Source organism: Propithecus coquereli, unplaced genomic scaffold (genome assembly GCF_000956105.1).
Source record: "Propithecus coquereli isolate 6110/MARCELLA unplaced genomic scaffold, Pcoq_1.0 Scaffold544, whole genome shotgun sequence".
Taxonomy (NCBI): domain Eukaryota; kingdom Metazoa; phylum Chordata; class Mammalia; order Primates; family Indriidae; genus Propithecus; species Propithecus coquereli.
Window position 1 is genome coordinate 374,323 of NW_012151330.1, and position 22,771 is coordinate 397,093.

The following is a 22,771-nucleotide window of genomic DNA, read 5'->3' on the forward strand; positions in this document are numbered from 1 at the left end:
GGCGCGCTGCGCGCCCGCCGGCCCCGCGTCCGCGCCCGCGCCCCGCGCCGCCGCCTTCCTGGCCGTGCTGGTGGCCAGCGCGCCCCGCGCCGCCGAGCGCCGCAGCGTGGTCCGCGGCACGTGGCTGGCGCGGCGCGGGGCCCCGGGCGACGTGTGGGCGCGCTTCGCCGTGGGCACTGCCGGCCTGGACGCCGACGAGCGGCGCGCGCTGGAGCGTGAGCAGGCGCGCCACGGGGACCTCCTGCTGCTGCCCGCGCTGCGCGACGCCTACGAGAACCTCACGGCCAAGGTGCTGGCCATGCTGGCCTGGCTGGACGAGCACGTGGCCTTCGAGTTCGTGCTCAAGGCGGACGACGACTCGTTCGCGCGGCTGGACGCGCTGCTGGCCGAGCTGCGCGCCCGCGAGCCCGCGCGCCGCCGCCGCCTCTACTGGGGCTTCTTCTCGGGCCGCGGCCGCGTCAAGCCCGGGGGCCGCTGGCGCGAGGCCGGCTGGCAGCTGTGCGACTACTACCTGCCCTACGCGCTGGGCGGCGGCTACGTGCTCTCGGCGGACCTGGTGCACTACCTGCGCCTCAGCCGCGACTACCTGCGCGCCTGGCACAGCGAGGACGTGTCGCTGGGCGCCTGGCTGGCGCCCGTGGACGTGCAGCGCGAGCACGACCCGCGCTTCGACACCGAGTACAGGTCCCGCGGCTGCAGCAACCAGTACCTGGTGACGCACAAGCAGAGCCTGGAGGACATGCTGGAGAAGCACCAGACGCTGGCGCGCGAGGGCCGCCTGTGCAAGCGCGAGGTGCAGCTGCGCCTGTCCTACGTGTACGACTGGTCCGCGCCGCCCTCCCAGTGCTGCCAGCGGAAGGAGGGCATCCCCTGAGCCCCCGACCCGGTCTGTCCCGCGACCAGGGGGCCCCGTGGGGCGGGTGCGAGCAGCCTCTCGCCACACCTCGCTCGCGCTCCCGTGCTGCGACCAGGGCTGTGCGCCTCGGCGCCGCGCACGTGGCCTCGCTCCGGAGCATCTCATGGGCCCGGAGGCCCCGGGGGCTGCCAGCGCAGCGCGTCCTGCCCAGGCAGCAGCGGCCCATCCGCGGGTCTTGGCCAGCAGGAGCCCAGCCTGGCGCGGTTTGGACATGAGGGCGGAACAGACGTCCTGGCCACCGCCGGGGCCGCCGCTCCCGGGCGCCCCGAGACCGTCCTGGAGTTCGCGCGTCCACAGCCGCAGGCCGCCCGCAGCCCTGAGCTGCAGCTGAGCTGCCAGCTGTCATCAAACGGCTTTTGCCGGTTTGTTCTGATGGCTTAACTTTCTTCTGCGTCTCTTTTCCGTATCATTTGTCATGTGTGTCTAATATTTCACTTGGTTCACATGAATTATAATAGCTTTAATGGTATTTTCGTCTGTGTCTCCTTAGAGCGAATTTGTGGTAAATATTTGGCAAATATAAGTCAATGCTTGCTTGTGATTTATTTACAAATATTTTAAATTTGTGTAGATAAGAGTTTAAGTTGGGAGCATGCAGGTTTCAGAGTTTTTTTTTTTTTTTTTACTTTTTGAGACAAGAATCTTGCTCTGTCACCCCAGCTAGAGTGCAGTGGTGTCATAGCTCACTGCAGCCTCCAACTCCTGGGCTCAGGTGATCCTCCTGCCTCAGCCTCCCGAGTAGCTGGGACTACAGATGCCACCATGCCCAGCTAATTTCTTCCTCTTTTTAGTAGAGACAGGGTCTTGTTCTTGCTCAGGCTGGTCTCGAACTCCTGACCTCAGGCGATCCTCCCGCCTCAGCCCCCCAGAGTGCTGGGATTATAGGCGTGAATCACCGCGCCCGGCCAGTATTTTTTAAATTACTCAAGATCACGTCAGAATTCCGAATTTGTGGGTAAATCTGCTTTTACAACTCGAGTTGGCAACTCTGCTGCTGCGTGTGTGTAAACAGGGAAGCATTTTAAAACTGCCCATTTCTCTCTAGGCTGACACGTAATTCAGCCCCACTGTTTCTTTCTGGAAAGACTTTTCCTTCAGGCTTCCTGGTGCAGTGCCTCGTCCTCAGGGGGCCAGAGCGTCTTTGTTATTTCAGACTCTGGGCCCAAATTCCAGGAAGCTGAACCCTTGGAAGTGTTGACGAGGTTTCCCAAATTGTCTGAAGGAAACAAGATTGGCTGGCTGGCACCCCGACCACCTCTCACACACCCTAACACGTCTTGGGAGCGCAGGGTTTCCTTTTCATTTGCCCCCAGTTAATGAAAAAAGTGAACACTACGGTCATTGCAAAAGTACAATAAAGTGGTGCCAGGACAAGTGGAGACCACAAGCCTCCTCGGCTTCCAGGATGCGTTTTTCTGGGGTCTGACTTGGGTTTTCGGTCTTGGCGGCCTGGGTCGTGTCCCACTTTGGGGCAGCGTGAAGGGGAAGGTGCCAGCTCTTGAGTTCCCAGGCCGTGTGCCCAGGAGCAGGTTTGGGTTATTTTAGTTTAAAGGCAGAAGAATATCCAGAACTCTGGGCAGTCTCGGGGAAGTAGGGTCAGTGAGCTGAACTGGGATTATCCCACCTTCAGGAGGTCAGGGTGGGACCACAGGCTCCCGAGGTCAGATCAGGTTCTGATTGCAAGTTGAGTGTGAGCTTTCCAACTGGCCTCCTGGAAGCCAGAACTAACGGCCCCGTCTGTATTTTGTTCATGGACAAGGATTCATAAGGATCCCAGGTTGGGGACGCCAGGGTGAGCAGAATGGGGCCCTGCCAGCCCTCCCACGAGGGGATCACCGGCTCCAGAGGGATGCTGATCCCAGATTCCTGCCAACCATTCTCACCTGGGATGCCACGTCTGCACCTCCGAATTGTTTGAAGAATTGGCGTGTGTCTCCGTTTCGCAGATGAGGAAAAGGTGCTTACAGAGGCTGGACGACGCGCTGAGGGCCATGTGGCCAGTGGCAGAGCCGGGACTGGACTCTTCAGGCCCTGCCTGTCACTGCCCAGTTCTGCATTGCTCCAAAGTGCGGACCCCCACTGAAAACGCAGCACAAAGGTTTAAGAATCCCCTGGCAGGAAGTCTGAAAATCCAACATGCAACAACTTCTGACCTACAAAAATGGAAATGTCATATTGTGCAACCTAACACATTATATTTTAAAACAGATTGAAGCCTGCCCTGGGCTGACCACCCACATCCACGCTGTGGTTGATTGACGTCGAGATTTAGAAGGCTCCATCGCGCAAAGCGGGAGCCCTAGGCAGTGGCTGGCTGCCAGTTGTGTGCTGGAGCCAGCCCGGGCTTCAGCCCCAGTTTTCTCTCCTGACACCCCAAACTTGCCCTGAGTTGATGCTGGGCCACCCCCTTCCTGCTCCCTGGCGGCATCCCTGCCTCGTGGCAAGTGACCACGGGCCCACGTGGCCTCCCCTCCTCCAGCCTGAACCCTTCCGCTGCCCCACGCACCCCACACCTGCCAAGGCACTGGCTGGCTGGAGTCATCCCCTGGAGAGCTGGGCTGAGCCCAGAGCCCAGGAGGCAGCAGACCCTTGGGACACAGGGAGGTCTGACGATGAACCCTTTTCCGTGGGGGAACTTAGGACACACAACTAACTCTTCCCAGGCCAAACTGGTATCTCCCATCCAGAGCCTGAGCGACCTGCCTGTGGAGGGGACACAGGACAGGGGTGCAGCGTCAGGCCGGAGGGCACACAGGGCAGCACACTGCTCAAGGTCAGGCCAAGAGCACGGGGCTCTGGCCCCTCTGGGTCGCCATATGGGGGCAGGAAGGGGCGCCTCTCCTCCTCCTGGGGGACCCTGGTCCTGGCTGGCGTGGAGGCACCTGCAGACAGGCCTGTGGCCGGGGTGGCTGCCCCCCAGCTACAAAGTGCTGCCTGAGCCCGGGTCTTCCCGGGGCAGCCCCATCCCTTAGCCCTCAAGGTCTCCATCCACCCACCTGCCTGGGCAGGGCCAGCACTTGGCTGGGATTGTGGTTGCTGAGGCCCCAGCTGCAGGCTGAGCTGTGCCCCCCAAAAGACAGGTCCAAATCCTCACCCCCAGCACCTGCAACTGTGACCTTATTTGGAAATAGGGTCTTTGCAGATGTGATTAAGATGAGGTCACTGGGGAAGCCTCGCTCCAGCTGGACTGGGTCCTTAGCAGAGAAACAGACACGGGAGAAGGTGGCCACGTGACGGCGGAGGCAGAGCTGGCGGTGGCGCCTCCGCAGCCAAGGGACATCAAGGATCCACAGCCACCACCAGAGGCTCGGGGGGTCAGGGGCAGGGAGCCCTGCTGGGACCTTGATTTTGGAGGTCCGGCCTCCAGACCGCGAGGGAGACGCCAGCACAGTGGGCCTTTGTCATGCCCAGCACCCCGCACCACATGGGCACTCGCGGGAGGCACAGGAGGGGCTGCCCTGGCCGCTGGCTTGGCCCAGACCTGCTCCACCTCCCAGGGTCAGTGGACTCGGCCGTCCCCAGCAGGCCTTCGTCATCCAGCTGGGGCCCCCTGGGGCCCCCGACCCTCCCACCGTCTCCCTGGCTGACTGTCCCAGCTCAGAATCCTCAAGGTCGGGTGGCAGCCAGCGCTCCTCCCACGGCGGCTGACGTTTGGGGAATCGCAGCTCCGGCCTCCCAGCCTGGGGCCCTGGGACACCCAGGGTGCGGCTGGCCAGGACCCACAGCAGGGCCCCCAGGAACGGAGGGAGGGGCCCTGCTTCCTGGGCCACCCCGAGTGCTCCCCATCACAGCTCACGGGGCATGGGGAGGGGCACAGCTCTATCGCTCCTCGGTTTCCTCCAGTAAACGAGCTCTGGCCAAGCTGAGGCCTGAGGCCACACCCACCCGACTGTCCGTCCCCAGGGCCTGGCCATCTCTGGGATCCTCAAAAGAATAGGGGGCTTTGAGGGGTGCAGCCCAGCACCACGTGGGTGTCTGTGCTCCTGGGACCTCAGCCCAGCAGCCCTGCTCTCCTGAGCTTCCCCTTGAAGCCTCCTGGCCCCCACCCAGAGGACCCTCCCCACCCACTGACCTGGCCACCCTGGCGCCCACCCCAGCCTGGGCCTGCCCTTCCTCCCAAGGATCTTGAGCCCCTCCCCGTGGGGTCCCACTGGGGGTAGCACTGTGGGCGGGGTGCCCTGAGGAGCAGTGGCTAAGCCTAGGGGACCAAGGACAGGTGAGGTCTGGGAGGGGCAGGTGGGGCAGGTCTGGAAGGCCCCAGGCCCACCTGAGCCAGCTCTCCTGCCTCCCCTCCAGGCCAGCCTCTGCTCTGGCAGCGCCACGGAGGAGGCTGGGCCTGGACTCTGCACTGACACCGTGAAGCCCATTCAGCTCGCTGGCCTTGGTGTGGGGACGGTGGGTGGGAGGACGCTCACAGCCGAGGAAAAGCCAGGGGCCGCAGGGTGTGTCCCCGGACAGCAGTCGGCTTAATCCGCTAAAGTAAACACTACAGTTGGCGGCGGAGCCTCCAAGGCCAGCCCAGCAGGGCAGGAGCCCAGGTGGGACTGGAGTCCAGCTCCGCCTTCCCACTGACCTGGGGCCTGACCCAGCCCTGTGACCCGAGAAGGAAACCCAAGCCCCAGCCCTCCCTCCGGTGGCGTCTGAGAGTCTCGGCTGGACAGGCCTCCCCCAGGAACCCGCGCCACCCACCAGCGGCCCCCCTCTGATCCCGAGAGGGAGTGATGGATGGCCGGAGCCAGGCTCAGGCCCCTGCCGGTGGCGACAGAGGGTCACTGTGTCTCCAGACAGGTCCCACCCGGCCCTTCCAGCCCCAGAAGAAGACTCGAACGCTGCCTGACAGCGCCTCTGAGAGCCCAGCCTTGGTGCATCCTGCTGCCAAGGGCGTCCTGCACACTCCTGGGCTGTGGCAGGGACAGGCCTGGGGCGGGACCCCAAGGCCCTCCGCAGCTGGCCCGGGAGGGCAGGCGGGGGCCTGCAGAGAGGGGCTGGAGGCCAGGGGTGGGCGCAAGGCTGGTGGGTGGAGATTTTCCCCGCAGAGATGCAGTTTGCTCAGCCACTCAGCCCTGCCTCCCCGTTACAGGTCCCATCAGGGCAGCCTCCAGGGGCCGTGGGTGCGGGCTTGGGCAGGAGGCCCCGGGCGGGTCGCAGGGCTGACACACCAGCTGTTGCAAAACTGAAGTCATTGCAGCAGAGGAGCCATGCGTCACTGCCCAGTGGGTGCTGCGCCCCAATCCTCCCAAACAAAGACCCTTTGTCCCCAAGCACCCCTGCGCCAGGCCCATCTGTGCAACTGCCAGACACGCGGGCGGGCAGACATGCCAATGGCGGCAGCAGGTTCAGGCAGGGTCGGAGGCATGTTCCCAACGCCCGGACACATTTCCCAGTCCACATGCCCCCATCTCCAGGGCCAGGCTGCAAAGACCCTGGGGGCAGGGCCCGGGGCTAGACGGAGCTCAGAGGGGCCTGAACTGGAACCCTAAGGGCAGACTGGCCACGCCCAGCTGGTGAGCTGCGGCCCCAGGATGCAGTAGCCCAAGCTCTGCTCCCCAGCTCTGGCCGCAAAGGCCTCCTGGGCATAGGCAGGGTGGAGGCCACGGACCACATAGGGCTCCTGCCACCACCCAGGGAGCCCCTCCCCTGCCCATCACCCCACGCCCCAGCCCAGGGCGGCCACCACAGTAGGTCTGGCCCAGGCCCCGCAAGCTGACAGTACAGCGTGACGGGCTCCCTGACTGGCCGGCTGAGGGCTCCAGCCACCAGACCTGGACACCTGCCCTGCCCTGTTTGCTCCCATGGGGCCTGGTGCTTCCGGTACTATGCAGAGTCCTGGTCCCAGAGCAGAGATCTGTGGACACGCAGTGACCCAATCCACACACGCCACCCACACGAGATGCTGCTCCACTCTGCCCACATGCAGGACAGAGTGGAGGACACACCAGGACACACCCAGGGACAGCACACATGCCACCTGCTCGGACACACAGCCCCGCAGACATACCCACATGGCTCCACAAGCCCCGGAGCCACCCTCGGTCCTCGGCCCAGATGACAGGGATGTGTGGCCTGGGTCTGGGATGCATGGACAGGACACAGGGAAGCACACACAGCTCCCTGGGAGCCCTTGGAGCAGACACAGGCCCAACCGGGCAGGCAGGACTGACATCAGAAACCGAAACTGGGTCATGGCCTCTGTAGCCCAAGGGCTCGCCCCTGGGTGCCCCAGGCCCAGGCTGGTGAGGGCAGGCCTGCCTCTTCTGCACACCCCAGCCCCCAGAGGAGACCTCGAGGTGGATGGGGGTGGGGCGGTGCTCGCTAAGGTGTTTACACCGAGGCCAGGGTGGGATCAGCCTCCTCTCACAGGACAGGAGCCCCCAGCCCAGGCCCTGCTCCTACTGGCCCCCAGCCACCCTGAACCTGATGTTCACGTTCCTGTCTGCGCTCACACCCGGGACAGGGTGCCAAGGGCACTAGGGGGACAGGCTCCGGCCCAACACTGAGGCACAGCTCCAGCGTCCTGGCCTGGGTGCCAGGAGGGGCTGGTCAGGTCTGGCCAGGCTGCGGCCCCAAGATCAGGGCTCGGCAAGGGTGCTGGGAAAAGCACCCACGGTTTGGGCACGGCACCCCCGACAGCCGGAGTCTCCACCGCAGCAGCTCCCCCTGCAGCAGGGTCAGACTGAGGTTTCGGGAAGTCAGCCGAGGGTCAGTGAGGACAGCCAGCATTGCCTGGGGCTCCGGACAGGGCACGCGAGGGTCAGCACTGTGCTGGCTGCTACGGCCCTGGCCACCGCCAGAGACTGGGAAGCAACTGGACGCTTGGGCCACTCACTCAACAGCCCAGCTCCAACACAGGGCGTCCCTGCCAGAGGGAAAGCTCCATTTCCCTGGGCTCCCTTCACCCGTGGGACCCCTGCCAGCCCCTGCTCCAAGCAGCAGCAGCTCTGGCCTGGCCTCCATCTGCCACAGAACCCGGGTGAGAGTGACGGGCACCAGATCCTTCCCACGGCCAACACTGCAGTCTGGGACTGCCTTGGGAGGTCCAGCTGGTGGCTGGGCAGCCTGTGTCCCCTGCAGCTGAGGGCCTGGGGCTGGGGCCTGGACCCTCCCATGGCAGCCGCCCACCCCCCCAGCCTGCCCACTCCTTTGCTCGTAGCCTCCAGCCACAGACATTCCAGGGGAATCAGAGCTAGGTGGCTAGTGGCCTCCCATCAGGGAAGACGGGGGAGCCAGAGGCGGTGGATGGGGTGGGCGCAGGGAGGGGGGCACCGAGGCAGCCCTGCCTGGCCCCTGCCCACCGAGCTCCCTGTCTCTCAGCTGCCGCTGCCCTGGGTCCTGTTCTCAGGGCTCCACCTGTCCTCCCAGGCTCTGCCTCCTGGGCTGGGAGGGTGGGGGTAATGGCTGCTGTTGGCATCTCAGGAACCCCCTACACTGCTGTGGCCCGCGAGGTCTGGCAGGACTGTCCCCATCCCAGCCGGCCTCAGGCCCTGGCCCATCCCTGCGCAGGGTGGGGGCTGCTCCCAGGGGGCCAGAGGAGAGACAAGGACGAATGGGCAGGGCCGGCCAGGGAGAGGAAGGCGGGAAGCAAACGGGGTATCTGAAGCCCTGGGGTCCATGCTCCCCGCCTCTGCCCTGCCACCCTCCCCAGGCACCACTGTGTTTTCTCAAGGACCCTGGGGGGTCCCTCTAGCCCACAGCCTCAGTTTCCCCGGTGTCAATGGGCAGTTCCCAAATCCACAAGGGGGCTGTGCCCAACAAGGGGCTGCAGAGTAAGGAGGGGACGGGGCTCCCCAAGCCCAGACCTCTGCATGGGGCCTTGGCTCCGTGGCCCCAGGCGGGAAGTGGTGGGGGCTGGTCACCCCTGCCCCCCGTCTCCTGGACAGGGACCCCAGGGTGGTGCTGCACACGAGCCCTGGCCAGCCGCTAGGACAACCCCGGTCCGACCAGGCTGATGGCTGCAGCCAGGTTAACGAAGCAGGGACCCCCCCCTCCGACAGGCCCAGTCCCTGACGCCACCCCGGGGGGCCCAGGGAGAGGGGTGGGGACGGGTCAGCAGCCAGGCCCACTGCTGCACTGACCGGCGCCAGGCAACACCACCTGGCTGTCGCCTGCTGGGCTGGCTGCCTCACTGCCCAGGGCCCCCCTGTGGCCCCCCAGGCAGGCCACGGTCCCAGGGGAGGGGGAACAGCTCCTGGGCTCCAGTCTCTCCCAGCCACCCCTGCCCCACCTGCCCCTCCCCTGCCCCTGCCCATGCAGGACCCCTCTGACCCCCACCCCCCCGCAGCGCCTAAATCCTTCCCTCGGTAGACAACCCCAGGCAGGGGAGGACCGGCCACGGGCCAGCCCCACCGCGACCCCTGCGGTGTCAGAGGTTGGAGCCCATGGCCACCTGCTCGTGACTCCTGGGAGCCAACCGGAGACGGTATCTCGGCAGCTCTGCAGAGCCCGGGACATCCTGCGGCCGATGTACATTCCTCGGTCTGAGTTTGATAGCAGCCAAAATGGGGTGGGGATGGAGTTCCCAAATCCACAGGACCCATCGGGGCCTCAGCCCGGGCTCCAGCCTCAAAGGGGCAGTTCTGGCCCCAAAGGCCCAGAGGGGCCCTGGTCTTTGGGGTGCAGTGGCCATCACCGGGGAAGGTGGTGAGAGGCGGGGCCTGCCCTGGTCCCCATCAGCCTGGGCCACGTGGTGCCCTCCAGCTCCCCGCGAGAGCACAGTCCTGTCTGTGGCTCGCACACCCTCCAGCCTGGCTCCCGACCCCTCCCCCGCAGGACACAGGCACTCTGCCTGCTCACCCACACCCCCACCCTCTGCTGCCACCAGCTCCTCCGGAGTCCAGTGCCCCAAGGCCTCTCGGACCTGGGTATCCACAGCCCAGGATGTGGACGGGCCCTGGGGGAGGGGGGAGGTCCCTGGCCATGGGCAGGGCTGAGCAGGGACCTGCGTGGACATCGTCCTTGTCCTCAGGATAGACACGGCCCCCAGCAGGGGCAGGGGCTGCGCAGAGCGAGCTCGGCTGGCTCCACCCCCACCTGGCTGGACAGGTCTGTCCCGAGGCTGTGTCTGCGGCACCTGCGGCCACGTTCTGAGCTCTGGGGGTCACTGTGGACAGCATCCTGCTGCCCTGCCCCCACCTCAGCAGCCAGGCGGCCTCCACCTCCAGCAACGCAATGACCAGGCCGTGCCCAGGGGCGACAGGGAGGGCTGAGAGTGTTTATTGCGGTGACCACAGGTATTAACCAGGCGCTCCGAGACGAGTCAGCAATGGCTCACCTGCCCAGGAGCAGCCCCGAGAAGCTGGAGCCGCCCTGGACGGTGAGAAGCACCCGAGAGCCGTTGTCCAGGAACACGGAAGCATACTGTCCAGCCTGCAAGCACCACAGTGGACATCAGCACCGTGGTGGCCCCAGCCCAGCATCAGGGGTCCTGAGCGACTATGTGGCGACGGCCTTCCTGCTTGCACCGGCTGGGAGGTGCCAGGCCCTGAGTCCGACCCCCGTGTGGCCTGTGCCCGGGTGCACCCGGGACCCCGCCCTGGCCTCACCTGCAGCTGCAGCAGCCCCTGCACCTGGGCCGTGGAGACCCTGCTGTTGCTCTCCAGGCCCGACACGGCCTCCAGGGACCTGGCACAGCACCACAGGGCACAGGTGAGGGCGGAGTCTGGGTCCAACCACCCTGGGTGCCCGGAGACCCCTGTGGACTCATGTTCCTTCTAGAAGCCCACCTGGGACCCCAGCCCCCGGGGGCTCACTCACGCAAGCCGATGGCACAGGGACTCGATACAGATGAGCACGCGCACCGCGCCGCCGGCCCACAGCCGCGGCCTACCCTGCAGCGCACTGTGGCCTGTGGAGAGAGCCCTCGGCGAGGGCGGCGCACAGGGGCAGGGGCTTTAGGGCGTACTGCCTGGAAAAGGCACGGGAGGGGTGCCGGGTGGGCGAGGGAGGGCCTGAGGCCCGGGAGCACAGCAGTGACCCACGCCCCAGAGGACAGGAGCCAGTGGCCCCATGCCCAGTACAGGGCCCTGAGCAGAGCAGGTGGCAGCTCTCTGAGGGGACCTGGGCCTGGGGCCAGTGATGCTGGGCACCCACCCGGGAAGGCCAGCCCCCAGCCGCACACACTGTGGTCCCCAGGGCTCACCCACGTGCAGGCTGGCAGAGAACTGGAAGATGCCGGACACCGGGGCTGTGAACCGGCCCGAGGACAGGCTGAGGCCGGACCCCCGCAGGAAGTCGCCCTGGGCAGTGGGCTGTGAGGGGCAGCAGCTGAGTGGCTGGCTGAGGGCCGGGACCCACCCCTGCAACCCGGCCTGGGGGGAGGTGCTGGCAACAGACAGCCCCTGATCTGGGGTCCTGGCTCTCACCAGTGGGCAGGACAGGGATGACCCTGCGTCCACGACCACCTGGGACTCAGGGCACAGGCTCTGGGCCCCAAGGGGCAGACAAGGCCCACAGGCCCTGCCTCTGGCCGCCCAGGACCCCAGCCCCAATTTTGGCATAAGGTGGGGTCTGGGCACACGGGTCCTTCCAACCTGACCTGAGATCACCCCTCACCCTCTGCACCCAGCTCCCCCCAGACCCCAACCCACATATGTGCCCGGTGACTGTCGGTGGCGGCCATGGACTCATCTCGCCTGTGGGGGACACACCCAGCACCTTGCACCCTGGCAGCACCTGCAGTCGGTGCCTCCAGAGGCCACGGAGCCCCGGCCCCCACCCCCACTCACGGCCTGAAAGCCACGCAGCTCCACCAGTGTCCTCCCGTCCACCAGCTGGGGGCTGCGCAGCCGGCAGCGAAAGGCCTCGTCCACCAGCCGCAGGCCCAGCCCCTGGGGCAGCAGCGGGCCTTGCAGCCCTGGGAACCGGCGCTCGGCAGCTTCTGTGGGGAGAAGGGCAGCAGCGGAGGGTCAGCTTGGGCCAGCACATCCGGCCCTGGGTGGGGCCTCCTGGGCCCAGGGGAGCAGCCTTACCTCTCAGCATCTCCTGAAATTCCTGCAGCAGGACCTCCAGGGTGACTTCTGCACCGGGTGGCCCCGGGGGCCCAGGGGGTCCAGGAGGCCCTGGGGGACCCGAGAGACCCTGCTGGAAGGAGGCAGAAAGCGAGGGTCCCAGTGGGTCCCCAGTGGGAGCCATGGCCACCCCTTGCCCGGGGCCCAGACCCTAGTGAAGGCCAGGATGGCTGGCCTCAACAGCCTGGGGCTCACCGACTTCTTTTTCTTTTTTTTTTTTTTGAGACAGAGTCTCACTCTGTTGCCCGGGCTAGAGTGCCGTGGCATCAGCCTAGCTCACAGCAACCTCAAACTCCTGGGCTCAAGCGATCCTACTGCCTCAGCCTCCCGAGTAGCTGGGACTACAGGCATGCACCACCGTGCCCGGCTAATTTTTTCTATATATTTTTAGCTGTCCAATTAATTTCTTTCTATTTTTGGTAGAGACGGGGTCTCGCTCTTGCTCAGGCTGGTCTCGAACTCCTGAGCTCAAACAATTCGCCCGCCTCGGCCTCCCAGAGTGCTAGGATTACAGGCGTAAGCCACCGCGCCCGGCCTCTCACCGACTTCTTGTCCCGGCCTCGGCACCGTTTCTTCAAGGCCCCATCGTCAGGCCGCCGAATGAAGTTCAGCCACGTCATGTGGGCATCTGAGAACTCAGGTCTTGAGGCCTTGGAAGCCTGCAGGGCAGGCGCTAGGGCTAGCGTGCTGACCACCAGGCCCTCTTGGCCCCTGTCCCCACTGTGCCCGGCAGAGACCTGGGAATCTCAAGGCAGTGGGCGGGACACAAGCAAACACAGGGATGCCATGGCCGGCCACCCCTGAGGGACTCAGCACCCAGATGTCCCCATGTCAGGGGCACAGGCAGGCCGAGGACCGGGCCTCTGCTGGAGCCGGGCCTGGGGCCCAGAGCCTAACATAAGCTTGGCGCTGGTGAAGTGGGGCAGGGGCAGTGGGAGCAGGACAGGAGCCTCTCTGAGCGTCCCAGAGATAGCACCGGGCCAAGAGCCAATGCAAGGGTGGGGGCTGGGGGCAGTGGGCTCAGGCCCTTGCTCCAAGCTCCGGCAGCGAAAGCTGGCAACCCCCGCGCTCCAACCAGCCTCACTCCTCAGGCTGAGGCCTCACTGGCCCACCCTGTTCAAGCGGGGGTTGGGGTAGAGCCAGGCAGAGCAGCCCAAGGCCCTGCTGCCCCCAGCCCTCCAATGCTCCTCTTAGGCCCGGTTTCTGCTCCAGCCCCGGAGTCAGAGGAGGAGACGTGCAGACAGGCTGGGCTGGGGAGAGTGGCCTGGAAGTCTGTGTGCCAGACTCGGGCAGGAAGCTCGTGGAATGGGCAGGAAACCAACAGACGCTGGTCGGGCCCCCAGGCCAGGGTGTGCCAAGGGGTCCTGGCCTAGAGCATGGTCCCATCCCGAGGTCAGCTCGAGCCCTAAACCAGGAGAGTCAGGTTCCGGGTGGGGGGCTCCTCCCCAGTGGGCCAGATAGGCCTCTATCCTGGGGATGCCCCACCCCTGACCTAGGCCCCACTAGGGAACAAAGAGTCTTTTGAAGGCACCCAGTTCCTCGCACATCGGGGTCTGCTAGTTCCCCCGGCCACCACCTCCCCTGGACGTGCTGGAGGGGCTGGGGGCCCTGGAGGGCAGATGGGGACTGGGCCCACCCCAGTAGGAAAAGCAGGCGTCCCACACACTACAGCTGGGCCCCCATCTGGTTGACAGCCCTGTCCCCCCATCAGTTCCCAGCCCTGTCGTTAAGGGGCAGCCCTGGGTGCTGAGGGAACCACCAAGGGTACAGGTGGGTGCCTCCCCCACCCCAGGTGGCTGGCTGGGATCCCACCCCTGCCAGGCACCCCCAGCCCCACCTAGCCAACCATGCCCTCCTGCCAGCAGGACCGCCCACTCCTTGCTGTCAGGGCTGCAGCCTGGCTGTCCTCAGCCTGCCCATCTGGAAAACGGGCCTGAGGCTCCAGGGGAGCCACATGGCCGAGAGGCAGCTGGGCGGGCACCACAGAGACGCCGTGGGAGCAGGGAGGAGACGGGGATCAAAGGTGCAAGGGTGTGGGGGGTAGGGGTTGCTCCCAGTCCTGGGCCCCCCCCCACATGGATGGCAGCAGCAGGAGGCCCCAGGCCATGCTCCAAGACCCCTCAAGAGACCCTCAGCCCAAGAAGACAGAAGCCCAGGTGTGAGACAGGCGCGGGGGTCTCCAGTCTCGAGAAGACCCTGGACAGGCTGGGGCCTGAGGACTTCAAGGGCAGAGCGCTTCCCGGGTCCAGGGGTGCTGGCCTCACAGCACTCCCAGGAAGCACGGGCGCTAGCCTTGGCATGCCCAGCCCAGAAGCTGTGGGGCACCAGGGTTCCCAGCATGGAGTCTGGCAAAGCAGCAACCAGGCTGCCTGGAGCCCCTCCCCACGCCGCCCCCTGAACTAGCAATCACACCTAATAGCAGCAGGTAGCTCAGGGGTGACAGCCCTGGGTCTTCAAAGGGTTAGTTGCAGCAGGCTGGGAAGCCCCAACCTCTCCTCTGGCCCGCTCTGGTGGCAAAGGGCTGGCTGCCGGGAGGGGTCTCCCAGAGGGCAGGCCAGTCCGGCTGCAGCAGATCCCCACCAAGACCCGGCCTTTGGTCAAGGGCTCGGGAAGGGAGATGGGGGCGGGGGCCGGGAGGGACAGAGACTGCCGGGACACGAGTGAGCCCCAAACCAGCAGCTTGGAAGGGCATGCCCACGTGTACCCAGCCTGCATACCTTGGGGGCGCCCAGCAGCCATGCGCTGTGGGATGTGGTGGCGTTGGGGGGCTCCATGTGCTGGCTGGGCTGCCGCCGCGCCCCGACGCCCCGGAGGAGTGTGAGCTGCAGCCAGAGGAGGGCTGCGGCCCAGGCCCAGGCCCAGCGCTGCATGGATCCGACCCACAGCAGCTCTGCACAGTGGCAGAGCTCAGAGCTGCGCGGGGGCGAGGCCCCAGGGTGTGCCCTGCTGCCGGTGCATGACGAGCTGAAGGTGCATGACGAGCTGAAGTGGCCACACTAGGACAGTGCTCCAGTCCCCGTACGTCCTTGCTCTGTCCCCTGTCCCCTGCAGCCTCTCTTTGAGCAGCAGCCCAATAAGCCCTGCCTCCTCCCCACAGCCCCAGGGCTCCAGGGAGTAGGGGGCGGGGACCCCTCCTCTGACCATGGCCTGGCTCTTCCCAGGACCACAGGGCTGGGCTGTGGGAGGGGCTGCACCTCCCATCCCTGGCTGGAGGGTCCTACGGTTACTGCGATCCCTCCTCCCGCCCCTCCCTGTCCAGCACAACCTGGCTGAGCCACGCACCTCTCATGCTGACTCAACCCTCCTTCCGGGGTGGAGGCCTGACCAAGGATGGGAGCACTCCACCCGCTGCCCACCACGCCTGCACCAGCTATGTATGGAGTCCCCAGCCCCCTTCCCATGGCCCACCTGATCAAGGCCCTCTTGCGTCCGCCCCCGCCCTGCTGCAGGTCCCAGGGCCCAGATGCGGGCTTCTGGGGGTGCCACAGGCCTGGCTGGGACCCTGCTCCTGGGAAAGGTGGGGCCCTGGGCAGCAGGGCAGCCGCTATTCACAGGCTCCCAGCCTGGGCCGGGTCAGGCCCTTTGAGCTCAGTGGCCGAGAGGTGGGGGTCCGGGTGGGGCTAAAAGCCTGAGTCAGGTCTGCCAGCTGCCGGCTGCCCCTCTGTGGGTATAGACCGCGGTTAAGAACAGCGAGCAACAGAGAAGCAGCTGCCCAGGCCCGGCCGTGAGGAGGGTGGGCACACTGGCCCAGGCGGACAGCACAGAACGCACCAGACCCTCCCCAATTTCCAGACATCAGTAGGGATGGGTGAAGGTGGCCACGCAGGAGACCCCAGCCCCAGGCAGAGCCACCCCAGAGATAGAACCAGGGTGGGGAAGATGGTGGGAAGTGCCCACCAGGGACCTCACCCACCCCCTCTCCCTCCTGGTCCTCAGGGAGAAATGTCACCTCTGGGGACAAGACCGAGAGGCCAATTCTGGCAGCCCCGGAGTGCATTGCTAAAGCCGCAAATCCCTGGGGAGGTGCCCTCAGCCCACACTGCACAAGACCTACGCCTGGGCCCCCCAAATGGGTCAGGAAAGGCGGCCCCCATACCCCTCAACCCAGTCTCAGGGCACCAGGTTGGGGTGGGCCAGTGCCTTAGCTTAGGAGGCCCCTGTCCAGGGCCACCAGACCCCCCACGGGTGTGGCGCCCTACTTCTCTGTGCCACCTGCTGGCAATGTGCTTCCCTGTGACTCCAGACAGCCTGGAGGCTGGACCCAGGGCCCAGTCACAGTGGGGCAGGAGCAGGGAGGGGTGTGGCTTCCTGTCCCCTCCAGAGAACCAGACACTCAGCTAGCGTTCTGCAGAGGGACACGGCCTTCAGCGTCCCCTTCCCCATGCTCCCTCTGCTGAGTGCCAGAGCCACCTAGAAAACTGACAAAACAATGCTACCCTCCGGTCATTCACCAGGGCCGCAGCCACAAGCCACCCCCAGAAGGGGAACTTAGGTCCGGCTGCCAGCTCTCCCCAACCCCGCAGCCCCCAACACAGACACCCCAACACCCTGGAGAAATGGCAAAGGACCATGGGGCCCTGGGACACAGCCCCCAGCAGGGCATCCTGCCCACTGCCCAGGGAAGGCAGTTTCTGCAGACTCGGACACAGACCCTCTGTGCTGGCTGGTAGCCAAGTTCTCAAAGGCCGGCCTGGGGGGGGGCTCCTCGGGAGAGGCGCCAGCCGCTGGAGTGCACAGGAGATACCCCCCCGCCACCGCGGCTGCTGTGTCCATAAACGTTAACTTTGTGAGACTTCACAGCACGGACTGGCTGGTGAGGGGTCAGCTGTGCTGGCCAGGGGACACACCGAACGCCCACTGTCCCCCACCGGTGACGCCACACTGGGACAGATGGGCACGCGACTCCTCCAGGGAAGGGTAGCAGGGACAAAGGGTCAGATGCGCTCGGTCCAACAGGTCAAAGATCATCTTTTATTTTGGGTCAGCACAGGCATCCTGTGCAGGCATCACAGACCCCTCTCCTCTGCTGACCAAGGGTCGCTGACGTTGAGATTTCACGCACACGGAGGGAAACAGTAGGCATTAAGCAAACAGTATTTGCTAACATCCCGCCTCCCAAGAGCCTTAGGAAACATCAAGGGTTTGGAACCAACTCCAGTCACAGAGGCGCTCTGGGGCCGAGCTGTGGACCAGGCGGGGCTGTCGTCCAGCACAGGAGGGGAGCAGGGCTTGTGGGCAGCACCCACTGCCCCCGAGCAGGTCCCTGCCGGCGGCTGACAAGCTGTCCCCAGGCCAGGCAGGTGTGACCCCACCCACAGGCCACCCCGGATCTGAACCACCCGAGATGGACGGCCATCTCCGCCAACACAGACACAGTGTGAAATTAGGAACAAAAATATAATTAAAGATTTTTTTCACAAGAGTGGATTAAATACATACAAATGGTAAATTAGAGCAATTTTAAATAAACTGATTAAAAAGCAAAGTCAAAGATGAACACGTACGGTTGCACTCCAGTTTTACAGCTCGCCCTGGGACGGGGATGGCTTCAGCCTCAGTCGGTTCCTCCCAGCGACGACCGTGGCCATGTCCACGCTGGACACAGCCCCACACACAGATATAAGGTTTTTCAAACAATGTGATGCTTCTTCAAAATCTCCTGTGCAGGTGGAATCATGAAACACAAACACAAAAAAGGGAAGACTTCAGCCACCCAGGCAGTCACGGGTCCCAACACTGAGACCAGGCCAGCTCCCACACGCACTCGGACACGCCCTTCCAGGCAGGCTTTCCCTTCCGGGATCTTCCGTGCAGAGGGAACACCTGCTCCAGCAGGGGCAGGAACCTGCTCACCTGCCTGCAAGGCCCACCAGGGAGCTCAGACCAAAGCAAGGGAGCCCCGAAGTGTACGGAGGCAGGTCCTCCTATTGAGGGGACCTCTGAGAGACCCTGGGGTCTTCACCCTCCACCTGCACAGGAGGACAGGGCCTCACGGACACGAGAATTTGGAGAAGAGGCTCTGCAGGTACCTGACGACACCCAGCTCCTGCAGCACCCAGAGCTCGGGGAGGCCAGCGGAGGCCAGGGCTGCAGGAGACGCTGCCGCAGCACGCAGGGCCTGTCCCCTAGCAAGGCCAACCGGCCTCGTCCACACCCAGCTGCTGCTTAAGTAAAGGGGGACACCTAGCGGTCAGAGTAAGCAGGTTCTTAACTTCTACTTTAGCAAAAACAGAAAGAACGAACGAACAAGCACTTTCTAGAATGTTTTCATTCTAACCGACCATAAACACATTTTCAAATGCTGACACCAAATCCCACGCCTCCTGGCCCCCCGTCCGTGGCTGTCGCTGGCCAGCCAATCCGGCCCTGCTAAGCCTCGGACCACACGTGCCGCACCCCGCCACCAGGCCCCTGGCTCCCGCCTGCCGATGCACTGGGTATCTGACAGGCATTGAGTCTTAATTTTTAAGTGACCAAATCTAATAAAATGAAAAACAGGTTTACTAAAACAGGTCTAAAGACAATACAAGAGATAAGCTATAAAAACCAAAGTGTGAGCGGCCCTCCTCCACGCCAGCCCCGACAGGCACGGGGGCGAGACGGGGCTGAGAACCTCAAGCCTCCTCCAAATCTGAATCACACATTTTGGTTTTTGCTTTCCTTTTAAGGTTTTTAAAAAGCTAAACCCAGGAATCTGGCGGGTCCGCCGGCACTCAGCAGCGTGTCCAGCCTGCCCATGTCGGGCTCTGGCGCCTGGCGTCCCTCAACAGCGACCGTGGGGCTGGCTCCCGTGCGCCTCTCACTCCTGTGCGATGCTCCTCAGCACGTACTTGACTGTGTAGGCGAAGGCCGCAAACCCAACTATAACAAACAAGTTCGCCAGGGCACCGCCCAGGAGTCCGTGGTGCCGGTTGGCCTGCTGGAGCCCCGCGAGGTGCGGGCCGGCCCCCGGTGCGTGCCCATTGAGAAGCTGCATCCCGTTCTGGCCGTGGTGCATCTCCCCGTCTGGAACCACGTCTGGTAAGGGCAGAGTCTGGGGCCTGCTACTCAGTTCGTCTTGTGCTTTCTGTTTTTGCTTAATTTCCTGAGAGAAAAACACAAGAAATGATGGTTGGTCTAAATAAACCAGCTCCCTTAGGACCACACTACCGATCTCAGGAGCGGTTCCAGGAGGAAGTTCTCCTCTCCGTGTCAAACCCCGACACCCAGGGCAGGCTCGGCTGCAGCCCCACTGGACAGGTGAGGGGAGTGGGCGAGAGGCCACCCGAGCCTGGGCCTCATGGCCCCAGCATTCAGCTCACAGCACCGAGCATCTGAGCCACCAACGCCCCACCCACCCCATCCTCCACGCCAACCCACACAACACGCTACATGCCTGGTCCGTGCCCAGCCCTCACTGCCTGACCCAGATCCTCCAGGCCCACCTGGCGTAGCCCTGAAGCCAGCCAGCCCACCGGCCCTGCACACAGATGCCCCCAAGCCCTCTTCCCCGCCAGTGTGCACCTGGAAGCCCTGGGCAGAGCCCTCTGGGCCCTGCAGCCTTGAGAGGCCTGCTGTCCCTCAGGGACACATCTTCTCTTTGGACAGAATCGAAACAAAGTGTTTTTAACAGAGGGGAAGGCAAAACTGATTTCCAACTTTCACTTTCTTACCTCCACAACTTCAGGAAATAATTCACAAAAGACCTTATCTTTTAAATTAAACGCTAAACTTTGCGCTGCCAGCTGTCTTTTCTAGGAAGAAAGAGAAGGGAATTATCACCACAAAGCTCAGTCCAGTTCTCCCAAAACCCTGAACACAGAGTCAAGGGCTACTGTCTCATGTTGCAGAAAGCACTTAAGCTCATGCTTCACAACAAACTTACAGTCCTAAAAAGGTTTATCTTTCTCTTTTTTTCAAGAGAGGGTCATGCTCTGCACCTAAGCTCGAGTACAGTGGTGTTATCACAGCTCACTGCAGCCTCCAACTATTGGGCTCGAGCGATCCTCCTGCCTCAGCCTCCCAAGGAGCTGGGACTATAGGCCCACACCACCACGCCCGGCTAATTTTTGTATTTTTAGTGGAGACGCTCTTGCTCAGGCCGGTCTCGAACTCCTGGGCTCGAGCGATCCTCCTGCCTTGGCCTTCCAGAGTGCCGGGATTATAAGAGTGAGCCACGGCGCCTGGCCTATCTTTTCATTATCAATTAATGACATCAGACTTGATTCCTATTTTAAAAAATAGAAAAGTAAAAACAAGCTAACAAGAAAATGGATCTAATAAGGCCATCTGTGGAGAGGCACTGCCACAGCCTGACCCCCTCCAAAGTCCCCTGAGAAGAGACCCCAGAAGGTGTGGACAGCAGGTCCAGACAGCCAGGGCCTAATGTGGATAAAAGCAGGGTCTAATGGCAGAGGGGACGTGAGACCAAGGAAAAGCCAAGAAGCCCAGGACGGAGCGATCTCTACACTGTCCTTGGGAAGCGGGGACACAGGCAAACCCTGCACAGCGCCCTCCTGCTGAGGAGAAAGGCAGCTGCATCTCAGAAACATAAAACAGCCCAGACATGTGGTGGCAGGCCAGGGTGCCACCCCGCAGGCCCCCCGGAGAGGGGCCTCTACGCCTCACCGTGAAGTCTGACGTCTCTATGCTGCCCAGGGTGGGGCCCTTCTCCACCATGAAGCTCAGGAGCCCGGTCAGGATGGTGGACACAGACCAGGCCGGGTTCCACGTGTCGGGGTGGAAATCCGTGATGGAAAGACACAGCCTGCGAGAGAAGGGCTCCGTCAGCAGGCACGCACCCCCCACGAGCACAGCCAGCTCCTGCGGCACACGGCTCCCGGGAAGCCTTACCTGGTATTGCACTTAAATCTTCCGCTGGGAGTTATCATATAAATACTAGGAGGTTTGAAAGGAAATTCTCTGGGAAAAATTAGTTTTCCATGGTAATAACCACCTACATCGAAACAGGAAAGGAAAGAGCCTGTCACTGTCCACAGCAAGACTCTCCGCAGTCTCCACCCCCAGCCCACCCTCCACCCGACCCGGCCCCGCATCCTCACTGCCTGTGCACCCCACGCCAGCACGGGGGCTACACCTGCCACGGCTCCCGCACCTGTTCCGGGACTGTCCGCACTCTCCTCACTGGGAGCAGGTCAGGAGGGAACCTGCAGCGGCCCCAGGGCGCCAGGAGCTCGAGTCCAGCCAGGTCACCCCTCCCTACCCCAGGCCCTGGCCCAGCCAGCTTCCCCCCCTCCTGCACGACCCAGTTCCCCCACCCAGCTGCACCCAGAGGCCAACAAGCCCCACCTGAAACACAGCCACACTCTCCACTCACACCCTCCATTTCTGCCGATTGCCACCGCCCTCAGGTGGGTGCCCTGGACAGCCTGGCAGGCAGCAATCTCCAATTCTCTCCTGCCAAGTTCTCAGGTGCCCCTGGCCAGGCTCTTGCTCCCACTGGGCTCCACCAAACCTGACCCTGAGACCACCCAGACGTGCCTGCTGGTGTCTGGCCCCCACTCCCAGCCCTCTGCCTCGGAGCCCATCCTGGCTTGGCTCCTCCCCTGCGTGCCCCTGGCAGGCTCCTCTCCCCAGCCCAGGTGCAGAGGCCTCCCCAGGAGCTGCTCACCCTCCTGGGGTCTCACCCAGCCTCAGGGCTGCCCATCGGGAGTCCTGTGACAGGTCCCCAGCCAGAACTTCCACCTGGACCAACGAACCCCGCTCTCCAAACTCCAGACCACCGTGCTGTCCACACAGCACTGTCCCGGACGCCACATCCAGGACAGAATCCCTGCAGCTTCCGAAACGGTAACTCCATCTTCTCAGTCCTTCAGACTAAAACCCGGGAGGCCCCACCTTCAGATCGATGCAGAGCCCAACACTCTGGACAACCTCCCCAGCCCCTGCTCCACTGACCTTCGGAGGCGCCATCAGGGCAGCCCCCACCCAGCCCGAGACCTCACACCCCGGCTGCTCAGCCACATCTGTGTTGCTGCGAAACGCAGAGCTTCGGGCCAACCCTGGCCACACACGCATGCGTGTGCACACACCACCCGGGTTTGAGGAGCTCTGTCCTCCTGCTGGGCTCCCTGTGTGTGGTCCCGTCTCAAGGGCTGTGCAAACACTAGTCTCGGAATCACCACAGGCCCCTGCTCCAAAGCCACCCTGCATAGAGTGCAGCCCCTCTCACAAGAGCTGTACTTCTTGCGATGAAGTCCTGTAATTTTGCAACAGGTTGCCTCGGAATCCACTCTAACTCTAAGTTGGACTTTCTCACACCAGAAGCAGGGCTATCAGCTCAGTCTGAAGTTCTGCGCCACCCACCCCATTCCTCAAGGCGGTGTCCTGGTGCCCTGCCCCAGGGCTGGCACTCGCAGACTGGCAGGACAGTTGTGGCGTCAACAGTGGAAGGATGATGCTTCACCTGTGAAGCCAGGTCGACATGCAGACAAGTGTGCCCGTGAGAGGCTAGCATACCAGACACGACACTCGGATCACAAGGAAAGGACCAGCGGGAAAACGAGCACGAGCCAGGAACAGGTGCGCTTCTCAAGAGGGAGCAGCACAGCAACGTGCGCCTCAAACTACACTCTGCTCGGCACGCGTGGGGAAGCGGGATCACACAGCAAGAACAGAGCCGGTTTAGCTTGGGCGGGAGGCGGGAAGACGGGCGCCCTCCTGCCTCACTGCCAGGAAGCGCTCACTGGCTGAGATGGGCAGACAAGGGCACCGAGAGCCAGCGCCCCAGCACCCGCATAGGTAAGAAACTGGGAACGTCCACTTGTCCTTTGAAAGGAACGGTTGGGGCCGGGCACAGTGGCTCACGCCTGTAATCCCAGCACTCTGGGAGGCCGAGGCAGGAGGATCGCTC

The 22,771-nt window shown here is 63.6% G+C and overlaps 3 protein-coding genes across 4 annotated transcripts in view; 1 reads left to right on the top strand and 2 right to left on the bottom strand.

Annotated features, from left to right (window-relative positions):
* Positions 1-34: 34 nt before the first annotated feature.
* On the top strand, positions 35-1,410 carry B3GALT6 (UDP-Gal:betaGal beta 1,3-galactosyltransferase polypeptide 6; the record flags this gene model as incomplete). Its single annotated transcript, XM_012657476.1, has 1 exon — positions 35-1,410. A coding segment is annotated over one exon (840 nt), but the record flags the coding sequence as incomplete, so codon positions are not given.
* Positions 1,411-9,275: 7,865 nt separating this feature from the next.
* Positions 9,276-14,789, bottom strand: FAM132A (family with sequence similarity 132, member A). Its single transcript, XM_012657477.1, has 9 exons — positions 14,637-14,789; positions 12,462-12,578; positions 11,881-11,992; positions 11,638-11,789; positions 11,052-11,160; positions 10,667-10,757; positions 10,456-10,534; positions 10,185-10,279; positions 9,276-9,312 (listed from the first exon to the last, which is right to left on the bottom strand). Exons 1-9 carry the CDS (start codon positions 14,787-14,789, stop codon positions 9,276-9,278), a joined length of 945 nt encoding a protein of 314 aa, XP_012512931.1.
* Positions 14,790-17,340: 2,551 nt separating this feature from the next.
* The window catches only part of UBE2J2 (ubiquitin-conjugating enzyme E2, J2), a 15,314-nt gene continuing 9,883 nt past the window's right edge, over positions 17,341-22,771 (bottom strand). Inside the window, exons 4-8 of one of the 2 annotated variants that reach the window (XM_012657500.1) lie at positions 20,752-20,854; positions 20,527-20,665; positions 19,572-19,652; positions 18,750-19,003; positions 17,341-17,578 (exon numbers count right to left, since the gene is read on the bottom strand). In XM_012657500.1, the coding sequence (XP_012512954.1) occupies positions 17,569-17,578; positions 18,750-19,003; positions 19,572-19,652; positions 20,527-20,665; positions 20,752-20,854 (587 nt within the window). In that variant the 3' untranslated portion in view covers positions 17,341-17,568. Of the gene's footprint in view, positions 19,004-19,571; positions 19,653-20,526; positions 20,666-20,751; positions 20,855-22,771 lie in introns of both variants that reach the window. The other variant, XM_012657499.1, reaches the window with a different exon arrangement.

Bases quoted from the DNA above. Each gene is read 5' to 3' on its own strand.
- FAM132A (XM_012657477.1), bottom strand. From the start codon at position 14,789: ATGCAGCGCTGGGCCTGGGCCTGGGCCGCAGCCCTCCTCTGGCTGCAG. The intron at 11,790-11,880 runs GTAAGGCTGCTC...TTCTCCCCACAG, and splicing joins ATTTCAGGAGATGCTGAGAG to AAGCTGCCGAGCGCCGGTTC. The intron at 11,161-11,637 runs GTGAGTGGGGGT...TGCCCCTCACAG, and splicing joins AGCTGCGTGGCTTTCAGGCC to CCCACTGCCCAGGGCGACTT.